The 25,982-nt window shown below is 39.7% G+C and overlaps 1 protein-coding gene across 1 annotated transcript; it reads left to right on the top strand.

Moving 5' to 3' along the window:
- Positions 1–407: 407 nt before the first annotated feature.
- Positions 408–14,414, top strand: EQTN (equatorin). The gene is made up of 8 exons (XM_060199676.1): positions 408–1,006; positions 1,300–1,533; positions 4,720–4,806; positions 8,774–8,857; positions 10,190–10,240; positions 12,408–12,470; positions 13,433–13,586; positions 13,913–14,414. The coding sequence occupies exons 1-8, from the start codon at positions 931–933 to the stop codon at positions 14,193–14,195; spliced, it is 1,032 nt and encodes a 343-aa protein (XP_060055659.1). The 5' UTR covers positions 408–930; the 3' UTR covers positions 14,196–14,414.
- The last annotated feature ends 11,568 nt before the right edge of the window (positions 14,415–25,982 follow it).

The raw sequence follows: 25,982 nt of genomic DNA, 5'->3' as shown, positions 1-25,982 counted from the left end.
AACATTTGGATTAAATATTGGTGTCTCTGATTAAAAGTTTTTCTTTTATCCAGCACTGAGGAATTAGTTCAGGGCCTCTTGCACTGGTTATACTGCTGAGTGATCTCATAGACCCAATTTTTTCAATCTTTTTTTTTTTTTATTGAGAAAGTAAAACACAGAAAAGAAAGACACCTTAGGATTGCTCTTTTCTTCCATCCATGGACTTCCAGACCCAGGACTTCATATATAACAAGGTAAGCACTCTTCTGGGTGAGCTATCTCCTGACACCATAGACTAGTTTTTAACACATACTTTGGTTGCAGTTACCAGGAAGAATATAAAATATTGCAATACTTTGAAAACCGAAAGTTTTACTATTAAACTGGTGGTGCACCCAGTTGAGTACACACGTTACCATGTGCAAGGACCTTGGTTTGAGCTCCCCACCTGCAAGGGTGAGTGGTGAAGCAAGTCCTTCATGAGTGAGCAAGTTCTCCAGGTTTCTATCTTTCTATCTCCTCCTCTCCTCTCATTTTTTCCCTCTCTGTCCTAGAAAATAAAATAAAAATAAAAAAAAAAAAAAAAGGAAAATGGCCACCAGGAATGGTGTTTGTATTAAATCCATTGACTAATAATTCATACTGTTTCAAGAAAGCCCAATTCAAGGGAAATCCTATAATCCTTTATTTTCTAAAAACTAAAAGAAATCATAATAACAAAGATAAAATAGACATTAGACTGAGTCACAAAGCTTTTAGAAACTCCTCTCCAGCATTCTGACCTCCATTTGTCAGTGATGTCATAATGGTAATATGTGTACTCAACCAGATGTGCCACTACCCAGCCCCCTCTTATGTCATAAAGTATAGCTAGTTATAGGACCTGGGCAACAGAAAGGAAACTTGTGGAGACATTGTAGGTTACTGGATAAATGACATAATTTTCCAATGACTCTCATGTTGTTTATTTTTTTATCTGGAGTTTTAACCTCAAAAATTACTAATTTGACTATTCTTCAAGATGGTGAGTAAGCATTTAAAATGTTCACAAAAATAGCCAATAAGATAACTCATTATTCTAGAAAATGGCATTTCTACAGCATAATATTTCTTTATGGAAATAATGTATAATTAGATTTTCACTTTTACTTATTATAATAAGACTTAATGACTTATATTTTAAATTTCAGCTTCAATCCTTTGTGGAGAAAATGCAATTTTAAAAAGAGCAATAAAAGAAAGAAACATATGAAAAATAAATAAATAAAAAGAAAGAAAGAAACATATGTATGATTTATATTGTATCATATTTTCTAGAGTCTGATGTGATGCCATATATTCCTGGAGAAGTAGGTAATGAGCAGACACATGCAAGTGAACAAGCATCAGGTCAAGATCAAGTACAAAAAGAAAAACAAGTGGCAAGTGAGGAAAGTGAACCTAAAGCAGAAACAGCACAAAGTCAGGAAGTAACACAAGATCCAGAGGAAGGAGAAAGGGATGATAATTTTGATGAGAAAAATGGTCATTCTTACAAAGATGTCAAACACTGTAAGTCTGAAGTTAATAGCAGTCCATTTGTAGGGGTAACTATAGCAGTCTGACTCTTTTTATACCTCCTACCACCTTTTTTATTTTACATTTACATAACATATTTTAGTGTATAAAATGCCTTTTACTCTTCAACTTTTTAAAAAATGAGATACTATTAAGTTTAATGTTCTTTTGGTGACTGTTTAAAACTAATAGAGGGGCCATCTTGGCATTGTGGTTACTTATTTACATTGTTAGTCAGTACTAGTTAGAAGGGAGCAGACCATAATTTGGAGTAGGGAATGTTGTTCACTAAGGAAGCCAAGATGGTGGAAACCATGTGACAAACCAATGCAAAGGCCACACAAAATAATTCAGCTAGGAAACAATATGGTTGACTCTTGTCTGACTTAACAGCTAATTCCATGGTGAATGAAGCAAAATTTGTCTAGTGGTGATATTCCATATTTATGCTCTGTCTTATTAAAGAATTAGGGGCCTGGGAGAAAATTCAGAGGTAGAACATGCAACTTGCATATGTGAGGCCTTGAGTTTGATTCCCAGCATTGCTTTGTTTACTTGTTTGTTTGTTTATTGACTCCAACGTTATTGCTGGGGTTTGGTGCCTGCATTGCTCCTGCAGTCATTTTTTTTCCCATTTTATTGGATAGGACAGAGAGAAATTGAGAGAATAGCAGGAGATAGAGAAAAAGATACCTGCAGACCTGCTTTACCACTTGTGAAGAGACCAGTTGGGGAGCCTGGGGCTGTAACTGGGATCCTTGCGTGGGTCCTTGCACTTTGTACTAAGAGTGCTTAACCTTGTGCTCCACCAACCGTCCCCTCCCCTCAGCATTATCTCAAAATTTTGATTATAAGGTGATATTGAAGTTGGAAACATATATATTTGATAATGTGTTCCTTTTTACATGTACACATTTATTTTTTAATTTATTTTTATATTACAGAATTACATGTCATAATTCTGGGTTTGAATTCAAGGGTTTGAATCCACACCATTCCCACCACCAGAGTTCTCAATCTTCATTCTCCCCACTGCAATCCACCATAGTTCCCCTAAAGTTGTATATATGGGCCAACCATCTTCTCTACAACTATCTGTCCACATTTATACATAGCTGCCCCTTCTTTTTCTGATTCAATCCTCTCTTCCCCTCTAAGCCACTCATAACATTGTAGCTACCTCCCTATGTCCCTCTCTTTTTCCTTCTCTCTCTCTCTCTGGGTGCTGTTGGAGCTGGAGTTCAGAGCCCACTTATCTTCATCCTTTCACTTCTCCCCCACTGGGAGTATGGATCAGGGTTGTTTTGGGGGAGCAGAAGGTAGAAGTTCTGGCTTCTGTAGCTGCTTCTCTGCTGAGCTGGGCATTGACAGATCGATCCATATCCCCAGTCTGTTTCTATCCTTCCTAGCAGACCAGAGCTCTGGAGATGAGAGAGTCCAGGACACATTGGTGAGATTGTCTGCCCAGAGAAGTCCGGATGGAGTCATAGTAACATCTGTAACTTGGCATCTGGAAGATGGCATGACCTAAGTTGAGACAAGATGGTTAATGAACAGGAACCAAAAAGTAGGATTAGAGCAGATGAGATTAGGGATTTTAGGGTAGAAGAAAACTAGGAGAACCATTTTAGACATTTACAACTATGGTAGTTTTTTGCTTAAGTTTGGTAACTATCCTGAGGTTGGATAAGAATATTGTCTGAGAGAATGGTGTCAAAGTAGAGAAGAGGGCTAGAAAGTTGGATTAGGGCAAGGAGTAGCTCCCATTCTTACAGAAAAAAAGTTCTGTGGCTAAAATTAACTTTTCACCTCCATCCACCTGCTCCAGGACATATATAACATATATATATATGTTCAGCACCAGAGCCTGTGTAAGCTCTCAGTCCCTATTGGTCACATCTGAGGAACATTGCAGGCTGCACTCATTTCAGATCCAGTCTTTTTCGAGTGGTAGGGCAGGATAACCCCAGCCTCCTTTTGGAGACTGAGGCTATCCCTACCATCGTTGCTTTATGGTAGAGCCAAGGTCCTAGGAGAGCCCACAAGATGCTGTTCCTTATGGAAGCAACCAGTGGTAGTGGAGAGAGGGACCCTTTAAAGGTCAACGCCCATTATATGTGTATGAGAATTCAAGGATTCCCTAACTAGGGTCCCAGATGATCAGTTGGTATGATATTGACCAAGCAGGCCATTATTAAGTAGGCCAGTCTCCTGCCCTTATCCAACTTTTATAGTACTCTCTTTATCTGATTATCTTAGGTTTTATAAGTTGTTTAGGCATTGAGTAACATTTATTGAGTCCAATACAGTTAAGTTTTGGGGATCTGTCTTCTTTGGACCTTTTTGCTAGGCTGTCCTGCTAATTTGGTCTAAGTTCAACCAATTAGAGAATTTATGATGCCTTCTTTAGGCACTTCAAGCATTATTGAGCACTTTGACTTTGAGTTATATAATTGCCCCTTGTTTATGGATATGTGTACACCTGTATCCAGTGCCCTACACCCTAGCCTAATCTTGTATCTGTTACTAAGCTAAATGATGTGCCATCTAACTTGCATATAAGTAGTCCCATGTGTTATGAAAGATCTCACCAGATTTGAAGAGTTGTGAGGTTGACTTCTCAGGCTGGTATCTCTGGTTACAGTCCACAGTAGGATTTCAGTAGCAGCATAATGTGGGGTGCATGTACACATTTCTTATTTGCACTTGGGTGGGTGTAGCTGTTTTTTAATTAAGATCAACTACCAGAATTGATGAATAAAGGATAAGTCTCAGGGTTGGGCAGTGGCACACCTTGTTGAGCAACATGTTATGATGCACAAGGACACACACAGTTTCAATCTCCTGGCCCCCACCTTCAAAGCTTCATGAGTGGTGAAGCAGTGCTGCAGGTCTGTGTGTGTCTCTCTCTCCACTCCTTGTCAATTTCTGTTTCTATCCAATAAATAAAATATTAAAAAAGAGTAAGTCTTTAATATTGATTGATACCACATTACCCTCTAACATGTATCAATTTATATCCTATAAAAATGCTTCAAAAGCTCACTTACAGTGTATAAATTATTGTATTTTACTGTTGACTGTCAACCATTAATCTCCCAATAAAGAAATGAAAAAAAAAGTAAAGTTCCTAGAAGTGATATAATTAACTGCTAAAAACTTATTATCTTATGTTTTTAGATACATTTACAACAAAAAATTCGAATGGTACTGATTCTGAAGTATCAGTGAGAGCAACAACTGATCTGAGATTTGCTTTCAAAAACTGTGAGTATTGAGAGGTGTTTTTAACTATAAAAATCACTTGAGTGTATTGGCTAGGAAGTAGGTCTTAGTGGAGCTAAAGTCAGGAAATCTTAGTTCCTAAATAAAATTAAGAACTTCCCTGTAGGCCTCCTGGGAGGTGGTGCAGTGGATAAAGTCTTAGACTTTACCTGTGACAAAGTAATGCTGTGATTATCTATCTAATCTATCTATCTATCTATCTATCTATCTATCTATCTATCTATCTATCTATCTATCTATCTCTTGCCTCCAGTGTTATCTTTGGGGCTTGGTGCTGGCACTATGAGTCCACTACTCCTGGCAGCCATTCTTGATTGAGAGAGGAGAGGAAGATAGAGAGAGAGAGAGAGAGAAAGATAGAAAGACACCTGCAGACCTGCCTCACAACTTGTGAAGCAACCCCCCCTGCAGGTGGGGAGCTGGGGGCTCAAAGCAGGATCCTTGCATGGGTCCTTGTTCTTTGTACTATGTGTGCTTAACCTGGTGCGCCACCCCCCCTTGATTATTTTTCTAGTCTCTCTTCTTTAATCTTATAAATAAAAAAAATAAATATTTTTAAGAGTAATTTCTCGGTGGGGGTAGGTAGCATAATGCATATGCAAAGAGACTGACGGCTGAGGCTCCAAAGTTCCAGCTTCAATTTCCAACACCACCATAAGCCAGAGCTAATCAGTACTTTGGTAAAAAAAAAAAAAAAGAATTTAAGTAATAATAATAATTTAAGTAATAATAATAATTTCTAGTCCTCTGGGATCTGAGTTCTGTATCATCTCCTATGTTATCATGACACTTCTGCAACTGTAATATAGTATTTGAGACTTCATGATTATTGCACTGGAACATTAGAGATAGTAAGGAGGCTCTTACATTTCCTAGTCTCATAGTTTTGGTTTACATGAAAATAAAAATCAGATAATAAATTAATTTAGGGCTTGATGGGATCCAGGTTTTCATCACAAACTGTGATTAAGTAAATTACTTCAAGCAGAATCAGCAGTGAGAGAAGAGTCTGGAGGTAGACACACACAAAACATCCTGTGATGGGACTGTGCTGAGTGCAATCCCAACCAGAACTCTGTTACAGTATTTATTGACCAAATTATGCATTACATCAAAGAGGAATGAAGAATATCAAAGTGTACACACACACACACACACACACACACACACACATACACACGAGAGGAACTGAAAGGGGAGGGAGAGCTAGAGAGTGTGAAAGTAAGACAACCTGCAGACCTGCTTAACCACTTGTGAAACATCCCCCTTGCACATGGGGAGCGGGATCTTGCAAAGTATATTTGAAGAATAGGAAGGTTAATGTCAGAGTACATGGAAAAGGGTAATTAATGTCTGACCATCCAGGGAATTGTTCTAAATGTCATCCATGCACAAGCCTTCTGGCATCATATGAAATATCATATCTAGCCTCAGGTCCACTTTTGTACTGTCCAGAGTCTGAGAGGTGATCTGGTTTCCATGTCAGAGTATTTGAATTAAAGTTTATGATTTCTGTTGACCGTTATTTGTTAACTCATGACCTCCATCAGACATCCTTATGTCAGAGAGAGGGAACTGTAACAGGAAAAACATGAGCTGTTGCATATAGAACACGGATCTTGGGGGCCAGACAGTAGCACAGCAGGTTAAGTGCTCATGGCACAAAGCGCAAGGACTGGTGTAAGGATCCTGGTTCTAGCCCCCAGCTCCCCACCTGCAGGGTGGTCACTTCACAAGCGGTGAAGATGTGCAGGTGTTTATTTTTCTCTCCCTCTCCCCCCTCCTCTCTCAATTTCTCTCTGTCCTATCCAACAACAATAATAATAACAACGATAAACAACAAGGGCAACACAAGGGAAAAGGTAGCCTCCAAGAGCAGTGGATTCCTAGTACAGGCACTGAGCCCCAGCAATAACCCTGGAGGCAAAAAACAAAAACAAAACAAACCAACAAAAAAAACCCACAGAACTTAATATAGGAAGTGGAACAGCAGGGGAAAAAAAAAGTGCAAGCAGGGACCAACAAGCTACAGACATCATGAAAATTAGAGGGTCTCCACCATGGATTCTAGAAAATTATGTTTTTCTTAGACTGACATTTTTCTGCTTTATTCCCTCTTTACATTGTTCTACCATACATAAGTATTTGATAGGTAGTAGTTGCCACCATGTGACTTTGGTGGTCATTAAAATATCTCTAAGGCACATATACTGTACATGTTTTTTTTTTTTCCCTACAGGGTTATCGTTGGGGCTTGGTGCTATGATTCCACTGCTTCTGGTGGCTTTTTTTTTCACTTTCATTTGATAAGACAGAAGGGGGGGGGAGATAAAGAAGGAGAGAAGATAGACACCTGCAGACCTGCTTCAATACTTATGAAATAGCACCCCCCCACTGTCACAGATGGAGAGCAGGGGCTCAAACCCAGGTCCTTGTGCATATTCTTGCACATAGTACTATGTGTGCTTAACTAGGTGCACCTGGGCTACTATAACGCATTCTTTACTCAGATGTGTCAACAGTTCATCTGTATGAAACACAGACAGAAAACAGTACAAGAAAAAGAAAGTTAAGGTTCTGGAAAAGAGGGACTCTGACTACGGCAATTTTACTATTGGGAAAAGCCAAATTTGGTAATGCCTAAGTACCAATATTTAACAATAATGAACTATTTTGAGCAATTCCAAACTATGGGATTTAAATTAAATAGAGACAATTTTAGTGTACGTGTTGATTAGACAAATCATTCCTGGAAATTTTGCTTGAACAACATCTTGAGTTGTTTGGGACAAGACCCTAGACAGCCAACTCTTAAATGGACCAGAGACCTCAAATTTCCTTAAGAGATGCATCATTGAGGAACATGGAATTCTGTGAAAGAGATTCCAGTACAATAACTGCTATTTTCCCAAGCTAGATTCCCAAAGAATTATCAAAGAAAATTAGACTGGAATAAGAAATTATTGCTATCTTAAATAGGATTCTGATAGAGGGTGATAAGTTGATGTATTGCAGATATTCTGAAGAAGCATAGCTCTTAAGAGAATGGAAATCTCCAGAATGATTTTGACTAATGATTCATTATCTATAGTCCCTAAAACTCTGGGGCAAGAGGTATATCCTCAGAAAAGTTACCTAAAATAGAGAAGAATAATTGTAAGGTAGATTTAAGTTTTAATTACCCTGCCCCAAATCAGGAATGACTATCAACTCCATTGTTTCTTACCAACAAGATGCCTGGAATGCTACTAGTTGTAGTCTCAGTTTGAATTAATTCTACCTCTTTGTCAAATGCCTCCTATAGTGAGAGTACTCAGGGAACTTTATTTTTTCTTATAGCAAAGTGAACTGAAATGACAAACTTCATGGGATGAAAAAAAAAATTGAGAGTTGGGCGGTAACGCAGCGGGTTAAGCGCACGTGACACAAAGCGCAAGGACCTGAGTAAGGACCGGAGTTGCAGCCCCCGGCTCCCCACTTGCAGAGCAGTCACTTCACAAGCAGTGAAGCAGGTCTGCAGGTCTCTCCCCCTCACTGTCTTCCCCAGGTCTCTCCCCCTCTCTGTCTTCCCCTCCTCTCTCCATTTCTCTCTGTCCTATCCAACAACGATGACAACAATAATAACTACAGCAACAATAAGACAACAAGGGCAACAAAAGGGAATAAATAGCTGTACAACCTCTCCCTCTTCCTTATATTCTAAAAGAAACTGTGGACCCACACTCCTGCTTTGCATCTTCCTTACAAATTATAGGTTCATCAGTTCCACCCAGACAGCTTCTGACCACACAATCTTTATCCTTCCACACCTTCATCTTGCTACTCTGAAGATATCTCAGGAAAATCAACTCCTGTCTCTCTGTTCTGTATTTTAGCTTTAAAATATGCCTGATTGTAGATGCTGAATCAACATTTCTACATGCTGATAATCCATTATTCATTTTCCTAGATAAATCCATCAATGGATCTCAACTTTCTGGACAACACAATCCTAAAGAAAATCCTAAAGAATCCCCTGAAAATAATCTTCCAAGTATTAAAATTAATACACTGTATTAATACCTGAAGCATATCATTATGTGACTTTAAAATTAAGTTTTAACACTCAGTATGTCATAAAGTAATAGCATATTTAAAGACTTTGTGCTGCTATAACTTAAAGATGATACAAAAATCTTTTAAATGGTAAAAAAAAACTTAAATTTTAGATTATATGACAAAGAATAGGAAATAAGCTCTCTTAAAATATTTTGTTTTACTAAAATGTATCAGATTTTTATTAAATATACAAGTATAATTATATATTAAAATATATTTAATACAGCTAGTGTATTAAATATATTTATATACTATCAGTAAAGCAATGACAAATGTTTCTTCCTAGATAAGGAAATTAACAGATCTGCTTAGTGTCAATTATTAGCACTTCCTAAGATTGTTGTGCTGGGGGGAGATTGAAAATCAAAATCATCATTTCATTTTCCTGCTAAGAATATTATTCCTAATGATGTATTTGTGAAATCGTAGCAAACCAAGGATAGCTTTCTTCTAAGGTCTTGAATGAATGGTCTAATTGAAGGCACTGGACTTGTCATAATATAAAACCCTATCTTCTCCAGTTCATATTATCCAAATATATTTCTAAATATGGTTACTCTAAATTCATTTGCATTGTTGACACTACTAAAATTTTAATTCCTTTTTGATAAAACTTAAAAATAGAAATTGGATTATCCTGGTCTCTCCCCTTTCCTTCTTAAAAGCCTTTATTATTTACTACCACATTTGGGGTCATGTTCTAACCTTTTAACCAGGCATTCAATTTTGAATAATGTTGACCACCGAAGAACTTTGCAGTTTATCTTTGGTCACATGCTGTATCCACATTCTTCCCTCCAGACTCCTGAAGTTCCCAGAGCTTACGGAACCTGCTCACAACTCAAGTTTGCTCAGATGGAATGACCTCTCCCTCACCTTGCTTGCCTGTCAAACAATTCCTAGTTCTCTAAGCCTATATTGGATCATCCTCCCTTATGAAGGTTTTTACCTTTTGCAAGTTGAATTAGGTCCATCTGGGCATGCCACCTGTTCATGCCTATGAACGTTCTTATCATCCTGCTCTGTAATAATAATGATCATTACCTCCAAAATTCAATGAGTTCCTTGAGCATAAGGTCTGTGTCTTACTCATTTATGTAAATCTAATGTGAAACACAGGGTCTGGCATATGGTACAAACTCAAGGTATAACTGTTAGGCGACAAATCTAACAAATGAATGAATATTCTGTCACAAATTTATTAAAACCAAGTGACCTTATTTGTTATTCTCTTCTTTTTCTTTCTTTCTTTTTTTTTTTTAAACAGAGTCAACCCAGCGTCCAAGTGAGTCTGACTTTTGGACCAAGTTAGCTCAAGGTAAACTAGTCAGGTAGCTGGGGACAATGATTTGGTTTCCTAAAGTCTCTAGGAGGAAAACCAAGATCAGTATCAAGTGTTAGTATTAAGAATAAGTTAATATTGTGCGTTGGTGGTATAGTGGTGAGCATAGCTGCCTTCCAAGAATAAGTTAATATTACGCTGCTGTCACCTTATAGACAAGAACAGGAGAAACCCAGAAAACTAGTTAAGTGTATTATATTTTTATTCTCTTATAAATGTAACCTAGTTATTAAATTTAATCTATGCTACATTTTAAAAATAAGACTTTTATCCAATATCATCCCTCTGTGGTTTGAAGCAGCATGCACTTAAACATATGAAATACATAAAAAAAAAACAAAGTATTTATCAAAATCTATGCCTACATAAAATAATGGCAATGTATGTCATACGTATATAAATATGCATTATGATTGTACTCAGCATATCGTAAGTATGTATGTTTTATGTAGAGATGTACACATATATACATGTAAATTTACATTTATATACCACACACAGATATGTGCCTATTATAAATGTGAACTACATAATCTATCACTTGATCATTATTATTTGCAGATTCTATATTTATGAATTTATTTGCATGTTAAGTTTCATGTGGTACCCCCCAAACATCTGTGTTGCTTTCATGATTGTTTACAGACATGCACAGAGTAGAAAAATCTTGAGTGGGGCCGGGTGGTGGCGCACCTGGTTGAGCGACATGTTACAGTGGAAAAGGACCCAGGTTCAAGTCCCTGGCCCCCACCTGCAGGGGGAAAGCTTTGCGAATGGTAAAGCAGGGCTGCAGGCGTCTCTCTGTCTATCTCCTCCTTCCCTCTTGATTTCTGGCTGTTTCTATCCAATAAATAAAGATAATAAAAAAATTAAAAAAAAAAAAAGAAAAATCTTGAGTGGCCTGGTGTTTATGTTCCTCACTGAGATATAACAAGGCAATACTATATCCTCCCTTTTTTTTTCCAGCTCTCATACTGTGGTGTCTTTTGACAATTACATGTGTGTGTTTTTGTACTTTCCGTTGGTGATTTTATTATTTAAATGTCCCTCTGTAGTATTACAGTGCATTTCCATGTTCCTGTGCATGAGAAGGTTATTGTGTGCTTTATGGTGATGTATTAGATAAGCTTTTCTTCAGCATGAATTAAAGTGCCAATAAGTGTAAGTTCAATGCTATTGAATCAGTGATATAAAATTAATTATTTTTTTGTCCCACTACCTCCTGGAAATGTAGTAAATGGTAGGGGCTGTGGTCTCTCTGTTTGTCTCCCTCTTATTCTATGTCTTTTCCTTCCTATCTGTCTCTATCTTAAAAGGAAAAAAAATCTGTGGAAAGTGGTGAAATCACACAGGCAAGAAGCATCCAGAACACCACAAAATAAATAAATAGGGGAGTCGGGCTGTAGCACAGCGGGTTAAGCGCAGGTGGTGCAAAGTGCAAGGACCGGCTGCGTAAGGATCCCGGTTCGAGCCCTGACTCCCCACCTGCAGGAGAGTCGCTTCACAGTCGGTGAAGCAGGTCTGCAGGTGTCTATCTTTCTCTCCCCCTCTGTCTTCCCCTCCTCTCTCCGTTTCTCTCTGTCCTATGCAACAACGATGACAACAATAATAAAACAAGGGCAACAAAAAGGAATAAATAAATAAAATAAAAATAAAATATATTTAAAAAAATAAATAACAAAGTGAACTATAAATGCAATCTACTCTATTTTTAGAAATGTTTCCACAAATTCAATTTTGCCTATGAGATTATAGCTCTCAAAAAGGTTAGGTGGCTTCACTCCTTTATTTGGTTTGCAGACAATTATATACATTCACCCACGCAGCTTAGCATTCTTTCTTACTGTTAAAATCATCATCATGAAAATTCCAAGACTGACTTTCTGAGCTGGGTGAATGTATAAGCTTAAACATTTTTTAAAATAAAAGAAGGCTATGTATTGACTGGCTGATGAAAGTGTGGCCACCGGAACCTGGATTGTGTCTCCCATTGGAGCAGTAGCTTACTATTTACTCATTTCGTTTTCATGTTAATGATGTAGCACAGAACTACTGTAGATAATGAGAATTAAGTATGCATGCACACAATGAATTTAGTAGGTGGATTTTTGTTTACCATAACAATAACTACTTGTTTTAACAGCTTTTAATCAAACAACCCAGGATACTGCGAATGAAAGAAATGAATTATTTCAACCAATTCCAAGTAAGACCAAAATACTTCAATTAAATGAATACATAAATTTGCATATTTTAGTGTCTCTACTTTTTTCCCTAGTAAGGTGTAGTGTATGTCAGAAGTTGCTAACATCACATCAGAAAAGAGATTTACCATTCTAGGAAGTTCATAATTCCTAAGCTTTGTTCACCAGTTACCATCTTGCCAGTGACTGTTTTCATCTTTCTGTTTTATAACTTCTATTCCTGAAATAAATAAACCAAGTAGAGAAGGAATAGGTAAGGGAATAATGTAAAGAATTACAAGGATTTTTTTTAAGTCTATAGATTTTCATTTTCAAACATCTTTAGGTTTAATGGAACGTTGCAGTAAAAGAGAGTTCTAACATACTTCTTTATTCAATTTCCCCTCTTCATACTCTAGTTTTTCTGCAGAGTATATAAATATTTTGCATTTCACAATCTCCTTTATTATTTACATTATGCACTGGTGTGGTGCATTTTCACAGTTTATAAACCAACACTGATGCATTACTATTGACTAAAGGCCAACTATTAGCTAAATTTCATAATTAACATTAGGATCCTTTCTTTGTGTTATATAATTTTTTGATTTTTGAGAAATGTATAATGTCATGTTCATCAAAGAATCATCGAATCTTCTCACTGCCTGAAAATTTTCTATCCACCTCTTTTTTTTTCCCCACTCTTTGACAACCATTGATCTTTTTACTGTCCAATAGTTCTGTCTTTCTAGAATGTCATATGGCTGGAAATATTTAGTATGTATCCTCCTACGACTGGCTTCTTTAGTCTAATAATATGCATATAAGATTTTCCTATATTTTTTCATGACTTGATAGTTCAGTTATTTTTTACTATTTAATAGTATTCCATAGTATGGATATAGATGATTATCTATTCACCCATCAAATGACAAATGCTGGACATAGCTGCTGTCTCCATTGTATTTTATTTCTGTTTCCTCAGGCTCTGATGTGACTTCTGCAGCCACAGGAAACCCAGAGAAGCTAGAGAATACCAAATTAAAATTAATGCTGGGAATTTCATTGATGAGTCTCTTACTTTTTGTCATTCTCTTAGCAATCTGTAGTGCAGTTTTGTACAAAATGAAGACAGCAGAGTAAGTCTATAGACCTCTGGGGTCTTTCTTTATATAACATACATCATGTGGAGCTCTGTCCCTTCTCTTTTGTCTCCCCCTTCTCTACCTCCTCCACCTGTTCTTCCTCCTCCTCTTTCTTCTTTAGCAAATTGATATGAATAGGTGACAAATTCATAGCACATCTACTTGGGATCTAACTTTGTCTTTTTGTTTACTTATATAGCATTACCAAAGTATCTAAAACAATAGACTTCATATATTGTTTAAACTTTTGAGTTGCTTTTGTAAGTTGGATTGAACTGCAATGCACACAAGCTATATTGATATTTATTTTTCCATTTCAGTTTGCAAAAGCCGAGTCATAGTGAATACTCCATCAATCCTGAGCTGGCTGCTATGTCATACTTTCATCCAGCAGAAGGTGTATCAGATACCTCCTTTTCTAAGAGTGCTGAGAGCAGCACATACTGGGCCACCACTTCTACAGAAGTGAGAAACTCAGGCACAGGAGAGTCGAAGTCTAAAACAGATATGATTTCCACAGCCTCAGATGAAATATGCGTGGCTGATGAGGCAGACTTACCTCAGAGTGAAGATCCTTGTGCGGACTTTCAAACAGAGGAATAGACAACTTATTTTGTTATAGAAGAAACATTTGTGACTCTTATTAATGTCACTATTTGGAGACTGCAGAGGTGTTTAAATTTTCTAGTGTCTTAAGAGGAAAGCAGTCAATAAAATACAGCTAGCAACACTTCATAGAAAAAAATACAAGGAAATGATTTAAGGTATCGAAAATTCATCAAGTAAAAATTACCCTTCAGAGTGATTTGTGGAAAACATTCACCCTGTGTTGACTCTTTTGTTTTTAATTTTTATAGACAAACTACTAGCTTATAACATCAATTTCTGTGCTAAGTGAATAAAGTCAGGTGAAGAAAGAAAACATGACTTCACTCATGAGGAAGATAAAACAAATAAAAAATCAGTCTTAGATTATAAGCTGGTTTATTTGTTATTTGTACACAGATATTTAAAATATATTTATGTGATATGACAGAGAGAAACTGAGAGGAGAAGGGGAGGGACACATACACACACACACACACACACACACACACAGAGAGAGAGAGAGAGAGAGAGAGCTCCAGCACTGCTTCACTGTTTGTGAAGCTTCCCCCCCTGCAGGGAGACCAAGGATATGAACCCATGTCTTTGCACATTGTAATACATGTGCTCAACCAGGTGCACCACTACCTAGCCCCTAAACTCTTACATTTTAAGTGAGGGCAATTAAATTCTCATTTCATGTGGTGGCATTTTGAGAAGTTTCAGGGTAATCAGCACTACCTTTGCACTTCCCCACCATCAGGATAAAGTTCATGCTTTCCTGCAAAACAGTTGTGCCCTATCAAAGGATGAAGCCAAATTAATACCAGACAGGTATGATTTTCTTCAGTTGTTTAAAAGTGATGGAACTGCTGTCACAGAACAGTAAGGATGTCCGTCCAAAACTCCCTCCCTCCCTCACCCATTTCTAAAGTATCTGCAACAACTAAAGGTAACATGTTTCCGAAGAAGAGAAAGGAAAAAGGAATCCCAGCATGCAACAAGGGTTCGTGGACCCTTAATCTCTTAGATCTGAAGACCCATCTCCCTCTGTCTTCTCCAAAGCATCCAGACTTAATATCAGCTACTGGAAGAAAACAAAGAATCCCAAAGACTAACTCAGATTAATCACTGATGAGTGATCTCCTTTTTAACTACCTTTTCAAGGAACACTTCAGTTTACAAAGAGGACAGAATAAGGGTAGTGTACCCTTTCTAGGAATTAATTTCAAGTGGAATGATTTTAGGGACACATATCAGGTCTTATGTGAATGTGTGTGGATGGGGGGTGGGGGTGAGAACTTAGGACAGGACAAGTTTCATTTTCACTTTACTTTGTTAGGTACTTTGGTGCATTATAACACACATTGTGTTCTTTTCCCTGATGAAACACAAGGGTTTTTTTTAAATATTTATTTCCTTTTGTTGCTCTTTCTTTTTTTAAATTGCAGTTATTATTGTTGTCGTTGTTGAATAGGACAGAGAGAAATCAAGACAGGAGGAGAAGAGAGAGGGAGAGAAAGACAGATACCTGCAGACCTGCTTCACCGCTTGTGAATGACTCCCCTTCAGGTGGGGAGCTGGGGGCTCAAACCGGGATCCTTAAACCGGTCCTTTTGCTTCATGCCATGGTGCGCTTAACCCACTGAGCTACTGCCCAACTCCCAACACAAGTTTGTTTTTTTTTTTTTTTTAAGATATCAAGATACAAAAACTCAGTTATCAGCTGCTAGAGAGGAGCAAAACGAAAATGTTCTTCCAAAGTCAGATTTCCTCCATGATTCATGAAAGTTAATAGCCAAGCTGAAAACAACAGCCAATATTTAGGAGCAGAGTAGTTTCTAGACCCAGAAGGCAGGTTTCTAAAATAAGGTCTCTACAAACTTTCTTCTCCAGGGAAGACAGGCTGACACTTTGCATCTGTTTCCCAGAGTCCTTCACGCATTCCCCATTTACTCCCCAGACTCCAGTGCCAGCCTTGGAAAAGCTACCAAGCTCTCCTCTGACTAGCTAAGGAATATGCAAACTACCCTATTTAATGATTATGTAAGGAATATATAAGGACTTGAGGAAAAAGAAGTGACAGGGCAGGTGCTGACGTTGCTAATGGTGTGGGTATTTTCTGGTCTTAAACTGTAGCCCACATTACCTCCTGCTAGTTACTCTGGCATTTGCCATGCCCCAAGGGACAGCGCCAGTATTTATACTTCCCGTGCAGACACCAGGAAATGCTGTAGGAGCTAAGTGAAGTTGATGACTGCAGCTGCATGGAGATATGCCAGGTGTGGAAGAGGCACATTGACTTGAAAAGCGAGCCTGTGGGAAGAATGTCCCAGGTGGACTTGGGGAGGGATTGATGCCACTTCTCTCCACCCATCCACACAAGGGAGCTGGATTTTTCTTGATTATAAATTAGTATAAGAATCACCTTTGAATCATCTAACTTGCCTCCAGTAGTAAAGTGTTAAAGTCAATCAGTGCATACTGATTTTTGTGTATACTTCTGCCCCTATTCCGACCAAAAAGACCAAAATAAACAATGTAATTGTGTATTAAAAATTGGCTTCTCCCTCTTAACGTGGCATAACTTGTAGACAGCATTGTGACAGTATAGTCAAGGCCTTGGCGTGGGGAACATGAAGGGAGTCAGCCCTTTCTGGTGTGTACTATCTCCCTCTCCTCCTTTCCCAGTCTAGAAAGGAGGAGAGGATCAGAAAGCTGAGGCTAGTCAGGGTAGATCCACTATTTGTCCCTAGTTGACCTCTCTGTTGTATTCAGCCATGAGGATTATTGCTGGACCAGCATGAGTCCACTGTGCCAGCATGATCCCACTGCTCTCATAGCTAGAATGTGTGTGTGTGTGTGTGTGTGTGTGTGTGTGTGTGTGTGTGTGTGTGTGTGTGTGAGAGAGAGAGAGAGAGAGAAGCGATACTGGAACACCACTCGTGAAACTTCCCCAAGTTCTCCCACGTGGTGGCTGGGTGCTTAAATCCAGGTTCTGGTGCATAAGAGTGTGTGCTCTACCAGGTGAGCTATCTCTCATCATCTAGTTCATTTCTTAACAGTTGTTTACTTCTTTTTTACTCTATGACCTCTAGTCTGAAACACCCTCCTATTTCCTTGCTCTGGTGCCCATATCCTGTCTCTTCCTCTGTCCTTTACACTCTCTCCCTCCCTCCCTCCCTCCCTCTCTCTCTCTCTCTCTCTCTCTCTCTGTCTCTCTCTCTCTCTATATATATATATATATATATCCTCCAGTATTATCTCTTGGGTTCAGTGCCAGTACTATGAATCCATGGCTCCTAGAGACTATCCCCTCCCCCCCTTTTTTTGGCTGTTGTTGCCCTAGTTGTGGTTGTTATTGTTGTTATAGCTGTTGTTGTTGGATAGGACAGAGAGAAATTGAGAGAGGTGGGGAAGACAAAAGAGGAAAGAAAGACACCTGCAGACCTGCTTCACCACCTGTGAAGTGACCCCACCCCCCTGCGAGTAGGGAACTAGGGGCTTGAACCAGGATCCTTACTCCAGTCCTTGAGCTCCACTCCTTGTATGATTAATTCGCTGCACTACTACCCAACCCCCCTTCCTGTACTTATCTGTAGTGTTTTTATTTATTTATTTATTTTAGCAAAGCACTGCCTAGCTCTGGCTTATGGTGGTGTGGGGGATTCAGTGTGGGATTTTGGGGCCTCAAGCACGAAAGTCTGTTTGTATAACCATAGGCTATCTACCCTCCATGCTTTATCTGTAGTTTTTTTATATCTTTATTTATTGTATGGAGAACCAGAAATCAATGGGAAGGGGGATACAGGGAGAGGGACAGAAAAACACCTGCAACCCTGCTTCACTATTTGTGAAGCTTTCCCTCTGCAAGTGGGGGCTGGGGGCTTGAACCCAGGACCTTGTGCACTGTAATGTGTGCTCAACCAGGTGCGCCACCACACAACCCCTTTTCTTCAGTCCTAATGAAAGCCTTTAATCTATTTATCTCTCTGTGTAGTAAGTCCATTTCTTACAAAGTGGTTATTACCTCCAAGAGAATAACCCAGCACTTAGTTTAGACCCAGTTGTCAAGTTGTTCCAGAATTCAAGCTACATCTTCCCATAGTATACACCCTCTCAGAAAGTTTTAGTGATCGTCCTTAATCCCTTTCTTCCTCTAAATTTGTTTTAAATATTTTTCTTTATTATTGGATAGAGACAGAGAGCAATTGAGAGGGGAAGGGGAAAGAAAGATACAGAGAGAGACAGACACCTGCAACCCTGCTTTACCACTTTTTAAGCTTTCCCCCTGCAGGTGGGGATCAGGGGCTTGAACTCCAGTCCTTGTTCTCTGTAACATGAGCACTTAACCAGGTGCATCACCACCTGGCCCCTCTTCCTCTAATTTTTTATCTCTAAATCAGTTTTGAAATTTGCTCAAAAGTTAGAACGTGGGAGTTGGGCGGTAGCGCTGCGGGTTAAGCTTCTTCTTCTAGCGTTTGCCCTTCTTCCGTAGCCAGTCAACAGCATCAGGTTGAGCCTGATGTAAAGTTTTGAGACCTCCTTTGAATCTGGAGAGGTGGCAGTCGTTGACTATGTGGGTCATAGTCTGTTTGTAGCCACAGGGGCAGTTCGGGTCGTCTCTGGCTCCCCAGCGATGGAACATAGCGGCGCACCGGCCATGGCCTGTTCGATAGCGATTGAGGAGGGCCCAATCATAACGTGCTAGGTCAAAGCCGGGTTGACGCTTGCAGGGGTCTGTGATGAGGTGTTCGTTCTTTACCTCAGCTGACTGCGAGCTTTGTTTCCAAGAGTCTGGAACAGAGAAGTTCAGTGTAGGTGTAGGGGACCAGATTGGGTGACAAGACGTCAAGCGTTGGACAGGGTGGGCGAAGATATCCGCGTATACTGGCAGGTCCGGTTGAGCGTAGACGTGGGAAATGATCTTAGATGATGCCGCATCCCAACGAATATCTGGCGGGGTGATGTTGCTAAGAACTGGCAGCCATGGAACCGGGGTGGAACGGATGGTTCCAGAAATTATCCTCATGCTCAGGTGGTGCAAAGCACAAGGACCGTGGAAGAATCCCGGTTTGAGCCCCCGCCTCCCCACCTGCAGGGGAGTCACTTCACAGGCGGTAAAGCAGGTCTGCAGGTGTCTGTCTCTCCTCCTCTCTGTCTTCCCCTCCTCTCTCCATTTCTCTCTGTCCTAACAATGATGACATTAGAGATAACAAACTACAACAAAAATAGATAACTACCACAAAAATAAAAAACAAGGGCAACAAAAGGGAAAATAAATAAATATAAAAAATTTAAAAAAAGAACGTATGGAGGCGAATGTTTTGCAGGCACGAAGGGGGTGATCTAGCTAGTAGTGTTTGGGGCAATGATGGGGGGCGGGGGGGGCGGTAGGGAGGGACTTGGTGGGGAAGAGAGCTCTGCTTCCCCCACCCATCCCGGTGCTCAGCCAGGGGCGGGACCAAGGTCATGTGACTAAGGAGTTGGAGGAGGAGGAGGCCAAGGGGCGAGCAGTGGGTTGAGTGGTCTCCTGGCGGTACCTGGCGCGGGAATGGCGATTATTATGCGGAGGTATGTTAGTTAAAAAGATGTGCGTCTAAGGTCTTGTTTGATTTTAAACCTTGATTATTTCCACTCATTCCTCCTCCCTGTCATCCCAGTATGAAATAATTGCTAAGTTTTCTCTGTTGAAAATTGGTGGGGCAAGATAAAGAGCTCCGTGAGGAGGGACGTGCTGAAATGGCTGGTGGGGCTGCAGAACTGAGCGCAGAACTCTGATGGCTCTCACTCGTGGCAAGTCCTAGAACTGCCAGCTTGTCCTAGATGTCTGTCTGTCCTCCTACCAACTAAATGCCAACAAGAACATACAGTTTCAGAAACAAATATCTCTATTCTGCAGACAGTTGTAGAATTTAAAAAAAAAAAAAAAAAGGCTATTGTTGGGCCAAATAGAACTTACAAATCAAGAAATGCTGTTCCTGGTGATCATCTACCTGAGTGGGAGATTTTCGTTTCTTTGTTTATGCCACTAGAAAGGCCCTGGGGCTTTGTACCTAAGCTATGCTACTTGTTCTTGAACTTTTTTTCCCCTGCCTAAATAGAGGGGGACAGAAAGAGGAGAGACACCAGTGCCTCGCTCCACAGCTTGTGAAGTCTCCACTTTGCGTGGCGTCCTCTTGTGGTTGTGGAAACTGGAACCTGGGTCCTGGCGTGTGCACTCTTATCTCCTGTTCCTGAAGTTTGATTTAATGTTACCTTCAGACTTCAAAATCGCCTTGTCCAAGTCTAGCTTCTAATGAAGTCAACTTTAAATTTGTGACATGGAAGGGAAAGTATAATATTTTTTTTGCAATTGCACCTATTAGTACAGTTTAAAAAGCAGGTACTAAAACATAAAAACCTGATAAAACCAGGTTTATGCCACAGTAAATTCTGGTTGGTTATTTAAATTTGGAGACAGGTGGTGGTCTACTTGGTAGAACTTACACATTATCATGAGCAAGAGGACCCAGGTTCAAGCACCCAGTTACTAGTTGTGGGGTGTGGAGGCAGGGGGGCTTTTTAAGTAGAGAAGCAGTGCTGCAATTGTCTTTTCTCTCTTTTTCTCACCTCTGCCTCCCTCTGCTAAAAAGGGAAATAATGGCTGCTGGGAATAGTGGTGTAGTCGTGCATGCAGCCAGCCCCGAGCCCCAGTAATAACCCTTGTGGCAAGAAAAAAGAAATTTGCTCCAGGAATTTATATTTGGCTCCTAGGATGATTTTATCTTGTGTTTCTAACCGTTTCCCCATAAAATGTCACACATTTTTGCTACACATATTGTTTTGGATTTCAACAGAGATGATTGCTTAATAGAAAATGACGGGGTTGGGTGGGGGGTTGGGGCGGGCGGTGGCACACCAGGTTAAGAACACATAGTATGAAGTGCAAGGATCCAGATTGGGGTCCCCAGCTCCCTACCTGCAGTGGGGACACTACACAAGCAGAGAAACAGGTCTGCAGATGTCTTTCTCCTTTTCTATCTCCTCCTCCCCTCTCAATTTCTCTCTGTCCTATCCAATAACAATAAAAAAAAAAAAAAAAGAAAGAAAAAAATGTCATGGAGAGCAGTGAATTTGTAGTGCAGCACCAAGACCCAGCAATAAACCTAGGGGGAAAAAAAAGTGGTAAGTTGATTGAAAGGCTGAGCCAAGCAAGGCCATAAACAAGAAGCCTGTGTGTTATCAAAGCATAAGTTACCTGAAATAAATTCAGAATTTTGAAAGGCATTGTTTGGATCACATCTCAGATCTGAAATCTCTTTGGGAAAAAGGGAAAGTATGCAAGTTACCCCATAACTGACATAGAAAAGTATGTCTTGGAAAGAGAAACAGCATCCTTTAGAGCATCAGGAAGGAGGTGTCAGGTGCCTGCTTTACAAACCTTATCTCGTCACTGACGGAACTTCCTTAGGACTGTGAATCCAACCGTTCTGGAATTTTGTTTTATTTGTTCATTAGATAGGTTGAATAGGGGAATGACTCAAGAGACTCACATGGCTGATACTGCTGAATGTCTTTCCTTGACCCAATTTTGTCACATTTCTTTTTGAGAAGTAAGTCAGGGAGAGACGAGAGAGAGAGAGAGAGAGAGATCCTAGAGTTCCATTGAATTGTCCATAGAGCTCTCCTCATACTGTTCTGGTGTTCCCTGTGACTTTCCAGGAAGCATGCCAAAATTTCCTCACTAAGCTGAAATTGCTAATTCTTACTTATTCCCCACCACCACTAAGTTTTAGGAGAACAGGTAGAATCAGGTTGCATTACCAAAACATTTGTGGACCCCCCCCCCAAAAAAATAACCCGAGTTGCACACAGTGCCAAATTTGGTGTGATTTAGTTCTTCTCTTGTGATAAATTTATTTACAGATGATAGTGATTAATTTTCTTATTAGTGACTTAGCAATAGTTCACAACATCATAAGATAATGGGGTATAGTTCCACATTGCAGCCAGCACCACCGTTCTGTGTTCTGTGTCCTCCCTTCTCCCAATGCCTACATATTTTGACAAGCACATTTCTTCTCATTTTGAATTTTAAATCTATTCTCTTGCTGTCTCTCTTGTTATCCACTAGAGGGCAGAAAAGGGCAGTCTGTGGTGATACTTGTAAGTTTTTAATGTGCCCTTTGCTTTTCCCCATTATGTGACATTTTCAACAAAAATAGTTTTATTGTCATTGTGTCCTTTTGTTTGCAGGTTCTTGCATTTGTGAATTTGACTATTCACTAAAGATAATTTTTAACTTTAAAGTCAAGACTCCCTGTGCTTTTGTGTCTCATTGTAAACAAGTGCAGTGGCAAAATAAATAAATAAAAAATAAGATAAAGTAAGTCTCTGCTATGTGCCTGCATAGTCAGCATAATCAGGTCGGATGCCTTCAACATATGTTCTTAGTCTACTTAGTATCATGCTTTTTGCATTGTGTGTGTGTGTGTGTTTGTGTATTTTTTTGGTTGGTAATTTCACCATTTGAAATGGATTTCAAGGATAGTTGCTGTTCCTAAGAGCTCTAGGACTGTGCTGTCCCTTACAGAGAAGTATAGGGGCAGGCGGTGCACCTGGTTAAGCCCAAACTCTACAGTGCATGAGGACACAGGTTCAAGCCCCTGTTCCCAACTTGTAGGGGGGAAAGCTTCACAAGAGGTGAAGTAGGGCTGCAGGTATCTCTTTGTCTCTCTCCCTCTCTGTCTTCCCTTCCCCTCTCAATTTCTCTCTGTCTCTATCCAATAATAAGTTTATAAAATAAAAAAAAATAAGTGATAAATTATATGTTAGGTAAGTTTTGTTCAGGCATGGGTCATAGTATGTTTAATCATAGAAAAGCATAGTGATTATGCAAACCAACTTAATTCCTGAGGCTCCAAGATCCCAGGTTCAATTCCCAGCCAGATATGAACAGTGCTCTGGTTAAAAAGGAAAAGAAAGGGAAAACAGGTTGTGACCAGGACTTACGTGTACCTAATTCAATATTTGTTTTAGGATCCATGGTTGATTTTTCTCTTAATTCAGTGTTTATGAGATGCTGTGGAACAGGGGTGGGGACTGTCCAGCCCCAAAATGATTTAGTCCGGCACTGCCGAGGGAACTGTATGTGTGTGACTAAACAGTTAACAAATCTGCTTTTCCTCATAGCAATATTAAATGCTACTTTTTAAGATGATAATTTTGGATGGCCCTTGAATTATGTTATAAATACCCAGATAGCCTTTGGCTGAAAGAATGTTTCCCACCCCTGCTCTAGTAGGTAAATAGTACTATGAATAGAGAGAATTGATTAGTTTGTTTTATAATGCAGGGCCTCAGGCACGCTTCCTCTCACCGCTCCTGGGTGGCTTTTTCATGGAGGTGGGCACACACATACCACAGCACCAGAGCTGCCTACTCCCGAGTGCTGTGGTATTCTAGTGCTGGGTCATGCATATAGGAGGGAGGCCCTCTACCCAGTAAGCTATTCTTCCAATCTTTGACTATACTTTTTCTTTTCCTAAACTCTGGCTTTATTGTTTACCTTTTTAAGACGAATTTGTTATATTATTAATGATTTAATAGTGATTTACAAGATAACAGGGTAAAGTTCTCCCCTGACTGTACCTTCCTCTCCCTGGAGGGTAACCACCATAGTTATCACAGTCACAGAGATTGTATTTCTTTCTTTCTTTCTCCCCTTCTTTCTTTCTTTCTTTCTCTCCTCCTCCTCCTTTTTTTAAAAATTTTTCCTTTTTGACAAGTTCATGTGTTTCAGTTCTCTAGATTCCACATATGGCTGGCCGAAACCATCTGGCAGTAGTTTTTCATTAAGCATAATGACCTCCAGTTCCATCCATTTATTTACTGATATATTAATTCAGTTTTATTATTTCAATTTATTTCTGGAAATACTTGAATTGCGTGTGTATTGGGTTTTATCTTGTATTATAAATGTAGTCAGTTCTAAAGAGCCTCTCCGACAAAAGGAAGATACAATAAGTTTTATCATATTTTCAGTCATTTTTTAAGATTTTTTTTTGCATTGATGTTCTACTGGTTCCAACCAGTAAAGAGGGCTTTGGTCTCTGAAGGGGACCAGTCCTCTCACTAGGTAGTCCCACTAGAATCCTCTGGACCTGCAGCAGGCAGTGCACATACTGGCTGGCATTAGAGTGGGTAGGCATCAGTAGGTACTAAGAAAAAAAAATTGGGGGTCGGATGGTAGTGGTGGGTTAAGTGTACATGGAGCAAAACGCAAGGACCTGAGTAAGGATCCCGGTTCGAGCCCTTGGCTCCCCACCTGCAGGGGAACAGTCAGTGAAGCAGGTCTACAGGTGTCTTTCTCTCCCCCTCTCAGTCTCCCCTCTTCCCTTGATTTCTCTTTATCCTATCCAACAACAACAGCAATGACAATAATAATAATGACGACAACAACAAGGGTAACAGCAATGGCAACAAAATGGAAAAAATGGCCTCCAGGAGCAGTGGATTCATAATGCAGGCACTGAGCCCCAGCAACAACCCTGGAGGCAAAAAAGGGGAAAAAAAACATTTTTTAAAAAATCACTTAAGAAAGTGAGTGGAGGGACCAGGCGGTGGTGCACCGGGTTAAGCACACATAGTACAAAGCGCAGGGACTCACGTAAAGATCCCAGTTCAAGCCTTGGCTCTACACCTGCAGGAGGGTTTCTTCACAAATGGTGAAGCAGGTCTGCAGGTGCCTCTGTCTTTCTGGTTTTCTGTCACTCTCTCTCCCTCTCAATTTCTCTCTGTCCTATCCAATAAAAATGGAAAATGGCTGCCAGGAGCAGTGGATTTGTAGTGCAGGCACCAAGCCCCAGCGATAACCCTGCAGTGGAAAATAAATAAATAAATAAATAAACAAACGGAGTGGAATGGAGAGGGGCTAGATAGTGGGTGTGGCTTATGTCTTGCCATGTGCACAAGCTCCAGGCGGCCATTTTTCCCATTTTGTTGTCATTGTTAGATAAGACAGAAATCGAGAGACGAGGGGAAGACAGGGGGAGCGAAAGATAGACACCTGCAGACCTGCTTCACTGCCTGTGACGCAACCCCTACACCCAGGCGACCCCCGCCCCAATCCTTATGCCTGGTACTTGTGCTTTGCACCATGTGCACTTAATGCGCTGTGCTACCCGTCAGGCTGCTGACCATGACTTCCCCCTCCCCTGTAACCAGGCATTCATTAGCAGAAAACTATTTGTAAGTTTTAGTTTTTACCCTCCCTAAAATTTCTTTGTGCTACAAGAACACAGAGAGCAACTGAGAAGTATAACATTGATTTTTTTTTTTTTTTTGTCAAAAAGTGAAGCCATTTTTTTTTTCACCAATGAATTGTTCAGCTCTGGCTCATGGTGATGCTGGAGATTAAATCTGGGATGTCTAAAAGCCTTTTTGCTTAACCATTGTGCTATCTCTTGAGCACTGAATACTTCTCTTTTTAAATCTTTCAGAAGAAATTATAAAGTAGATTATATTTAGCATCATTTTAGTACTGAGTAGGCAAATGATCTCTCAACATTGTACATCCAGATAACAGCACTGAGTCAGCAATCTCACTTCTCCCTTATCTAGATGTAAATAATTTTTCTATGTGTATTTGGTTTACTTTTAATAAATTTGAGACTTGAAATGATTTTTTAAATTTTGACATAGAAATTACCTAGTTTTTTTTTTTTTTTTTTTGCCTCCAGGGTTATTACTGGGGCTCAGTGCCTGCACCATGAATCCACTGCTCCTGAAGGCCATTTTTCCCCTTTTGTTGTCCTTGTTGTT

The sequence above is a fragment of the Erinaceus europaeus genome, chromosome 10 (assembly GCF_950295315.1).
Source record: "Erinaceus europaeus chromosome 10, mEriEur2.1, whole genome shotgun sequence".
NCBI classification, from domain to species: domain Eukaryota; kingdom Metazoa; phylum Chordata; class Mammalia; order Eulipotyphla; family Erinaceidae; genus Erinaceus; species Erinaceus europaeus.
Note: the sequence above shows the minus strand (reverse complement) of the source record. Positions and strands in the feature narration are given on the sequence as shown.